Consider the following 10,000-nt stretch of genomic DNA (forward strand, 5'->3'; position numbering starts at 1 on the left):
TACGTGTGTGTGTGTGGGTTTGTGTGTGTGTGTGTGTGTGTGTGTGTTTGTGTTCATATGTGTGTGTGTGGGTTTGTGTGGGTTTGTGTGTTCGTACGTGTGTGTGTGTGTTTAAGGGTTTAACAGTTCACACTTCTCGTGATTGCATTTGTAAATTGCAAATGTTCAGTCCCTATTGACTTTAAATAATGGTATGGCTTTACAGAAATAGAAACCAACTACATTCAATTATAGTGAATATTTGCTAGAATTAAAATAAGTCTCATTCATCATAAGATTGACATATTCAGATTCAATGCCAGAAATGTGTCATGACAGATGCCATATTGCTAATGATATGGCAGTGTTACATGACCACTATGGGTAATTGTCGTTAACAGCTCCTATCATTTTAGATCCCATGATGTCACATGGAATTAAGTTGTCATTAAAAGAGCTGTCATGAAAATTACTGATGGTGGTGACATGACACTGGTGTGTATTTATCCTGTCATAAAAAATGTAAGAATATCCAACTGCAATATCCAGTGTTAGTGTTAAACAGTTACAACCCTAGTGTGTGTTTGTGTTTGTGTTTGTGTGTGTGTGTGTGTGTGTGTGTGTGTGTGTGTGTGTTTGTGTGCGTGTGTGTGTGTGAGTAAGCATTTGCCTTTGTGTTCAGTGTGTGTGTGTGTGTGTGTGTGTGTCAGTGAAGCCAGGTGTGTTATCCACCCCACACACATAACACCCAATTAAGAGGGGCACACTTCACTAGGCAAGCCGTCCTCAAGAGCTTTATGGGGCTGTGCACTGAGCAGCGCGGAGGATCATTTAAGCCAGAGAGAGCCGCTCCCTCATCACCACTCACCTTTCCTGCCAGTGCCTCCTCGGCCCTGTGATAGCTACGCCTTGTTGAAGAGTGTCCAATCCACCCAGGGATGGAGGGAAAAAGACAAGTCGGAAGAGGATGAGAATCCCCCCCCCCCCCCCACACACACACACACACACACTCACACACACACACACACACACTCACACACACACACACACACACACACACACACACACACACACACACACACACACACACACACACACACACACACACACACACAGTGATCCCCCTCTTCTTGTCAGAAGGCCAAGGCCCTGTCAGAGATGCCCGAGCTGGCTCAACCTGAACCGACAGCAGCTACTGTGGTTACTGCCCCACTCAAACCCCCCCTCCCCCCTCCCCCCTTCAGACCGTCCTTTAGCAAAGTCAAAACCTTCCTTCAGCTACTGCTGCCATTACTGCTGCCACTGCTGCTTCTGCGAGCTGCCAGTGCTGTGGGAAAAGAGTTGGGGAAGGATTGGTGGGGGGGGGGGGGGGGGGGGGGTGTTTGTGGGTAAGGGGGCACTTCATAAGAAAGTTCTTTAATCTTGCCCGCCGCTGTGACCCTCCCCGATGTCGGCTAACTAAGTGAGTCGGCCCATAGATAAACTCCTTAAGTCGCACCCTCTCGGGCTCAGGCTGAATGGAGGGGAGCAGTGGGAACCGGTGAGCAATCATAGCCATTGTTGAGCAGGGACGGCCATTTTGTACCCGGCATCAGCCAGACAGAACATCTAGAACCCCCGCAGCCCACAACAACTCCCATCTCATGCAAATCTGTTGAGTTTGCGCCCTGCGCTCTTTAAAGGGCAGGGAAAGATTAAAGAAAGGTACATAATAAGGCATGTAGCTGTTTTTTAAAAAGAGTTTGTCACGCTGTCACGTCTCTCTCTCTTCTCTCTCTCTCTCTCTTTCTCTCTCTCTCTCTCTCTCTCACACTCTGCATGCTCTTGATTATCTTTCTCCGCCCTGCTCTTCCCATGAGCAGCACACTCAGGTTCGTTAGCAGAATATGTAAATTAGTGTAGCAGTTTATATTTTTATATTTCATAGTGTTAGGCACTGATTAAGTGAGAAAGTCACACAGTGAGGTGTGTGTGTGTGTGTGTGTGTGTGTGTGTGTGTGCGCTGTGAGGGTGAGGCTGAGGAGGATGTTAGTGAGCAATACACACACAGTGTTTAGAAAGTACAATTTTTCCTACTTAACTGAATGTTTGTTGAAACTGTGTGTGTGCGTAAGGGAGTGCGTGTTTGCACGTGTGTGTGTGTGTGTGCGTGCGTGCCTCTGACATTAAAGACTGAAGCCTTTAAGATGTGAACAAAGGATACAATTTCCCGTCATTATCTCTCCTTCCAGACAGCGCAGATTAAATGCCATGTTTCACTGCAGGAGGCTACATGCTAAAACAGCAGATATCACCTGATGAAAGTTCACATGCAAGTTACAGCGCTTTCGCACAGAGAGCCATTGTGAGTCAAGACTCATGAGTAGCCATAGTTGTGCAGTTTATTTTTAAGAGTATTTTTGCAGCTGCAAGTTCTATTGTACATAATGACTTGCATAATTATTATACATAATTGGGATGTATTATACCCCCCTCCCTCCCATACAATACAAGTCATGTTGTTAACATGAAGAAGTCACTGATGAATGTCAGACACGTATGAACGTCAGACGTGTTTGTGTGGCAACACCTACAAATGATTTTCACAGCAGCTGTCTCTGAGCCTGCTGTGAACAGATGGAATAGAGTGGAGGGTGCACTAGGCTGGAGCAATCATGAAGGTTTGGTTACAAATGTTCCCCGCTCTGGGCGTGATCTCATCTGTCTCCCTGAAAACAAAGGCAAACACATAGCGGACAGGCAGGGAAATGAGGTTCAGGGTTCAGGTTTCATAGGCGTCCACCCAGAGCGTGCTCTCTCTGAGCACGTAACCCATCACGGCGAAGGCTAATTGAAAGGAGAAAGCATTCTGTGTGCAGTCTTATTAGTTCCTGTCAGGGGTGGCTTTGCAAAGATTTGTTTTGCATTATCAGAACAACTCATCCCGTCACCCAACCCTACATGGATTATATAAATATATAGTCCGCACCTCTGCATAGCAGCTCTGAGCCAGCATTTCTTATATTAATACAGTGCATGGAGAGTCAGAAAGTAAACTGGAATATTGACATTGAGGATGATAAAGTGTGTGTTTCTGTGTGTGTGTGTGTGTGTGTGTGTGTGTGTGTGTCTGTGTCTGTCTCTGTGTGTGTGTGTGTATGTGTGTGTGTGTGTGTGTGTGTGTGTGTGTGTGTGTTTGTTTGTGTGTGTGTGTGTGTGTGTGTGTGTGTGTGTGTGTGTGTGTGTGTGTGTGTGTGTGTGTGTGTGTGTGTGTGTGTGTGTGTGTGTGTGTGTGTGTGTGTGTGTGTGCTTGGATGAAGATGAGGATAGTGTCACTGATTTGCATTGTGGAATAATGAATCATAAAGGAGAAGCTGCATGAATTGGGGAATAATAGTATGTGGACAGGTGGGGTGGGAGGGGGGACTGAATAATGCTATCAGAGAAACCAAGCACCAGTTTACTGTGCTCCACCCCCCACCACCCCCAACATAACTCTAATGGATACAGCTAATGGGGATAGATGCTCACCCAAAGGACCCCTCATCTACTGATAATGGGGTTAGAGTGGCCCAGGCCCTCAATCTCATTCTCACCACTCGCCGGAAGAAAAGGGATCCCCGCTCCCTCTGCTCCCCCAAGACCTCAGAACTGCACTCCACTAATCTAGTTAAACTTCGGGCTGGGAAGGCAAAGATATGATTCACCTTTAAGAGGTTCAGAAAATTCATTTTTCACTGCAAAGTGAAGAATCTGTTTACATGAATCATGATCGAGATGAAAAACTAACCCCCCCCCTTTTTTTTTCTTAATATCTTCTAGTTCAGTTAAGCTGGCTAAAGCTTCAGAAGCGCTTTTCATGTCTCTGAAATGATTCATGAGGATTATAATCAATGATCAGTTGTGTTCTTTTATGCCATTCACTGGCGTGCGACTGCAGTGTTCGGCACACAAAGCCAGTCCAAATCCCATGACTCCCAAATCCACAAAAACAGCCTTCCACTCCCCCTTTCATATGAACACAGCGTTCAGGTTCAGACTCACATTTAGTCTGTTCTTCAAGCACCAACACAAATACAAGCTTTCATGTAATGTCTCCAAGGCAGTTTAACAGGGTTGCCCTTTTTTATTGATGGCCTCTTTTAGGGGTGGGTGGGGGTGTGAGTCTAGCATGTGAGCATCATCACCTGGCCTCATGCTCTGAGGCCTTTGCTTGATGTCTTCTTCCCACAGCAGAGGCAGTGTTTTGTGTCGGGGAGATGGAGCAGTAGTGGAGGCCGCAGAGTGTATTGTGTCGGGGGGATGGAGCAGTAGTGGAGGCAGTGTTGGGGAGGTGTATCAGTAGTGGGGGCAGCAGAGGAAGTGTGTGGTGTTGGGGGGATGGAGCAGTAGTGGAGGCAGTGTGTGGTGTTGGGGGGATGGAGCAGTAGTGGGGGCAGTGTTGGGGAGATGGAGCAGTAGTGGGGGAAGCGGGGGGCGCTGAGGGGGGCAGTGAGCAGATTGTGTCGCCCTCAGCTCCTCTGGAGAACACCCAGCACCCAGCTGAGATGAAGCGACTGAGGGTGCGGCTCCCCTGCGTCAGTACACGGGGCGGGCGGATGCCCCAAAGACGTGCCAGGCGTGTCCCTGTTAGCTAAACTGGCATCATCAGCCACCACCCATCCTCCCAATCGACAACATGCTTAATTATGTAGCCAGTAGCCGCAGGGCGGTGGTTAACGCAAGCACACGCAGACACACACACACACACACACACACACACACATACACACACACACACACACACACACACACACACACACACACACACACACACAGACACTCTGGTATCTCAAGGGTTTCCTGAATAGATACGCATGCATATTTTCTAAGAAGGTTGACTGAAGACCATTAATCATTTCTCTTGATTCGTTAACATTCAGTATCAATGATGTACCATTTCAGAGAGTTTGTGGGTTTTTGATTATGATTTGAATATAATTTATGAAACTTGTGATTGTTTCTTCAGTTCATTTTTCCTCCCTCTTTTCTGTTTCTAGCATGAATTGTGGAAAGATTGTCCACCCTGTTGTAAACAGGTAATATATCTTCAGGGCTGACTGGATGCTTTGCTCTGTCTTCAATTTAGCCCCATTTATTTCCGCTGCCAAATAAGCCTCTGTTCATCCTTGGTTTGTGTTCCCATTCGCTCATTCATTCTGCTCTTAACACTAACCCTGAGGCAGTGTGTGTGGATTGAGTGGCCTGATATCCTGCTATGCATTGCTAATGAGTGAGATGAGCAGGATTTATGTGTTCCGTCCGATTTGTCTCGCTCGTATTCGATCTAAATCACGACGCCTCCCATAACTGGGTGACTCAGCCGCAGCACAACAGATAATTCCGTCTGCGGTGGGAAACAAATGATATAGTTGTCCTGCGACAGGAGCAGTCCTCCGTCTCCAGGAATTACTGCATCCCCAGTTGTCATTGACTGAAAGAGGCGGTAGGGGGGTGTGTGGGAGAAACAAGGCGCTTCAAAAATACAGCTCTGCAGAGCAGCCCCCTTGAATTGTCTCGCTGTGGCTTTCTCTGCTATTCCACGTAGTGCTCGATAACTATCGGCCCCCTGTATGTGAGGGGGATTTTTTTTACACCAACCAGAAGACAGAGTAAGTTCACACGGCCTCTGGTCGGTGATTAACTCTGAAGCTCTACTCTCTCATTCATCGGCCTGCCGTAGAGTATGTGACTCTTACGGTTAGTGTGGATTATGCAGACTGAGGGGGAGATAGAGAGTGAGAGTTGCAGGCGTCAGGCACGGCTTCACATAAACGCTCAGATGAGTGCAATGAGGTTAGAGCTCTCGCCCCGCAGAGTGATGTCACTAAAGTTCGAAAAGGGCGAAAGTGAGAGAAACCGAGGAGAGAGAGAGAGAGAGAGAGAGAGAGAGAGAGAGAAAGAGGGTGCTAAGAGTTGGCCGATGACTCATCGCCTCTCAGCTCTTTGACTTCTAATTGATGGTGTCAGCGACGCTGCTCTCATCCTCAGACGAGGACTCATCTCCCCTGTGTTCCAGCAAGGACGACAGAGGGTGAAATGAGGCTAATTTCAGGACATCCGCCTCTCACATTGCCTCAGTCATTTTCTGAGCTCCAAATATCATTAGATGAAGACGATCTCTCTCTCTCTTTCTCTCTCTCTAATTCTTCTTCCCTCTCTGATGCTGGGTTGTAGCATACTTGAAGCAGTCATTTGGAAAACCACCCAGTGGCCATCAGACCAGTGTAATTAATAGTCTCTAATAGGCTCCACTAAATGCATGATTTGATTCATGCTCTTTGGCCTGGAAGGTCATGCATTGGTCCACCAATTTAAATGGGCATAGATAATGTGAGTGTGTCTCGCACATGTCCCAGTTTTGTAAACAGTCGCAGAACTATGATTGGTATCTGTGTGTGGGTATCTGTGTGTGGTGTCTCGTCTGTGAGATGTTACATTGCTGTCTGAACATGCAGGTGTTAGTAGCATCCGCTTTCCGTCTATCTGGAATGCTGCTCAGTCTGGTCTGGAATGCTATAAAGAATGTGTGTGTCTGTGGGTGTGTGTTTAGGTGTCTATGCACTGTGTGTGTGTGTGTGTGTCAAAGTGACGTCTAAATGTGTAAACAGCAGGACCGATTCACATCAACTGTGTGTTCCGCTCCCATCCTGCACCGTGTGTGGCATGCTGCCATCAGTCTGATCACCCTTCAGGTGACTGCGAGACTGTGTGTGTGTGTGTGTGTGTGTGTGTGTGTGTGTGTGTGTGTGTGTGTGTGTGTTAGCAGAGGCTGGTTAAAGGGAATCTAAAAATACCCTCACACACAGGACTAGGTGCGTGTTCTTGTGATGTGACCTAAAACCCGACGTCATGTAGCAGACAGGAGGGTATTTTTTTTACACACACAACCCCGTCCCAGATAGGACTGCTCCCTCCAGACGTTAGCATTGAACTGTAACGTGGAGGAATGTAGGAATGCGCCGGGAGACAATGCATTTCTGATCGGATGTCAGATTTATCATCGCCAAGGCAGAAGGGAGGCCTGAGGACCTTGAACCTCTGCACATGAGTTGGCCTGGTGATGGGGGGGGGGGGGGGGGGGGGGGGGGGGGGTGTGGGGGCATAAACTTTGATGCAGTTCAATTTGACAGCCCTCACAACCAGGCAAGGCGATTTAAGGTTGTCCCACATAAAGGTATATGTCAGGAGCGGAGTGAGTAATTGCTTTGATTCATGGGGCCTGCTTTCTCCTTCTCCCGTGTGTGGCGAGGGGTAATGGAGGCCGTGGAGATGCAGTGTCATTAAGACAAGGAGAGTTGGTCCCGTGGAGTTGATGATGGGGGTGGGGGGGGTGGGGTATGGATGCGTGAAGAGGAGAGGGACAGGGGGATTAAACCGAACCAATAGCTCAGGACAAGGCTCGGGGAAGATTAGCCACTAGCAAAGGCATCACTCAGCTTGCCGCCGTGTCTTTAACTCGCCCATTGATCTGTCAGATTGATGCTAGCTCTCTCCCAGGCTCTTGTGCAACTTCACCTCTCTTTTTCTCTTTCCTCTCCTTCCTCTCTCTTTCTCTCTCTCTCTCTCTCAGTGCCCCCTCTCCTTCTCCTCACTAACTATCTTCTTGTCTCCTGCTATCTTTTTGTTTTGTTTCTCCAGACCAGCGCAGAAAGCACCCGAGAGTGAAAAGAAGGAGCGCCCCACAAGCACCATGAGTGAGGCGTCGAACTACACAGGCGGGTCGGACTACACAACCTATGCAGGGAGCCCAGTGGCCCGAGTGAGTGAGACCAGGACTTTCAGTGGGAATCTCACAAGGCTCATTCGACCCAACCGCCCGACACTGAAAGATATATGGATCCCGATTATATCAGCCGGGGAATTTAAAGCAAAGTATTTCACACAGGGTATAAAGTTGATATTTTGCTGCAAGGCCAACGTGTTAATGTCCTTGCCTGAAGGACTGATGTGTTGACCTTAGGTAATGAAGATCGTGAGATAAAGCAGAAGTGCTTCAAACTATTTGCGAAACTTTTACAAAGATAAATAAAGTATGAAGTTTAAGGGAGCATTTGTAAACATCAGGTTTTAATTATGCAGAGCCTGTGTACACACCCATTCAAAGGGGAGCTTCAAATGATTTTATTCATGCTGTAGAATTATTTATGACCACATTGCCAGATAACCAGCATGTCCTGCACCATAGGAGGTTTACACATCAAATATTTTTAGAAAAATGTATTCAATCTTGTTTTGCAGCAATCGAGGCCCTCCAAGAAAGTCCATAACTTCGGAAAGAGGTCCAACTCCATAAGGCGGAACCCCAATGCTCCACCAGTGAAGAGCAGCTGGCTTTACAAGCAGGTAAGAAAGGTCAAAGGTCACGTCCCCCCCCCCCCCCCCCCCCCCCCCCCCCAGAGAACAGCACGGCAAGGCACATTGCCCATGCTGTAATATCTCTAAAATATCTCTTAAATCTCCATCACCCTTTGGCTTTCACATCCCTCGATTTCCCAGATTCGGCTTCTCCCTCCCTTTTATCTGTTGGAAATATCCTCATTACAGTTTAATTGTAGCTGCGTTAATGGACATGCGTAGAGCTGCAGATCTCTGGCAGCTGTCAAATATGTTGGGAGAGGCGCTGCTTGATATTATCGAGGGAAAACAGCAGAAAGATTCTCATTCGAATTCAAAGCAAGACACATGCTAAGCTTTTGAAAAGCCCAGGGAATTTCAGTCCAGGAGATTTGTGTCTCGTAGGTGTATGCATTTCCTCTGCCTTTCAGTTGGACGTGTGATGTTTTGGGATTTGCGTGTGGAGGCATTCAGGGAGACATTCTCACTGATACATGGCCTGAGAATAAGCCCACAGAAAGATTCTATGAATAATGAAAGTTGGAAACCTATCACATGTGAAGTGCTGTCACATTTGCTTTGCATAGCATCATTTTTTTTTGTGGCAACCAAAGAGTATCTTTACATCATGTGGGGCTCTCAAGAATTTCAAAGAATCTTCTTCAGTGTTCTGCTAAGCACAAGAGTCAATATCCTCTGCTCCAGCTCACACCGCCTTTGAACGCAATATTGATTCCTCCCCAAAAGGAAAGACTTCATAGATAGCTCTTTTTTTCTCCACTCATCAACCACATCCATCTCTCTCTCTCTCTCTCTCTCTCTCTCTCTCTCTCTCTCTCTCTCTATCTCTCTCTCTCTCTCTCTCTCTCTCTCTCTCTCTCTTTGTGAAGGCTGAACTTTTTTATATAGCTGTTGTCCGCCTATTTTTGACTGGTATGCCATTAACAATACAAATGGCAGGATAGGTGAAGGCGATGATCACGGGGAAAGAGGCAAACATCATTATAGAGATGAACTGAGTGCCAGTGCCAGGCTGATTGAACGCCGTCAGGACAAAAAGAAGGCTTCGTCTTGAAGTTGAACTATAACGAGGACAGAATTTGCCTACGTAATCAGGAGATAAAGGCAGCCAATTTGTTTCGCGTCGAGCCCGTCCACAGCCTGTTAATCGAGGGCGTCTGAAGTGAAGATGAAGGAGATATGTGGGGATGTTCAGTCAGATGCTCGCTTTAACGACGGCTGTTGTGTCCTCTCGTTCTCTCACAGGACAGCACAGGGATGAAGATGTGGAAGAAGAGGTGGTTCGTGCTGTCAGACATGTGCCTGTTCTACTACAAAGGTGAGACACCTCTGCCGCCACATAAACACACACATAAACACACACATAAACACACACACACAAACACATATGACTTTACCTCAGGTGAAGATGCAGGCTAGATACGAAAAGACACAGTACACCCACACACAGAGACAAAAATCTCGAGTTAATATAGAATGAAGGGTATTAAGTAATCTAATTAGGATGCTACTAGTGTAAAGAGATGTAATTATGATACCACTAGTGAGATGTTTCCTGGTTCAATAGAAGGTCATGACTATCCATAAAGTAGTAAAACACTCACACTCACGATCTACTGGATGCTGATCCTGGATGCTGGATCTG

General features: G+C 47.0%; 1 protein-coding gene across 2 annotated transcripts in view; it reads left to right on the top strand.

The window, feature by feature from the left end:
• LOC308375012 (pleckstrin homology domain-containing family A member 5-like) overlaps positions 1–10,000 on the top strand; it is a gene marked incomplete at its 5' end in the record, with an annotated part of 104,338 nt that overhangs the window by 76,827 nt on the left and 17,511 nt on the right. For both annotated transcript variants that reach the window (XM_080851031.1, XM_080851032.1), the window contains 4 exons: positions 4,998–5,036; positions 7,639–7,759; positions 8,239–8,343; positions 9,601–9,673. In XM_080851031.1, the coding sequence (XP_080707157.1) occupies positions 4,998–5,036; positions 7,639–7,759; positions 8,239–8,343; positions 9,601–9,673 (338 nt within the window). The remainder of the gene's footprint in view (positions 1–4,997; positions 5,037–7,638; positions 7,760–8,238; positions 8,344–9,600; positions 9,674–10,000) is intronic.

This window comes from Sprattus sprattus, assembly GCF_963457725.1.
Source record: "Sprattus sprattus genome assembly, chromosome: 14".
NCBI lineage: Eukaryota > Metazoa > Chordata > Actinopteri > Clupeiformes > Clupeidae > Sprattus > Sprattus sprattus.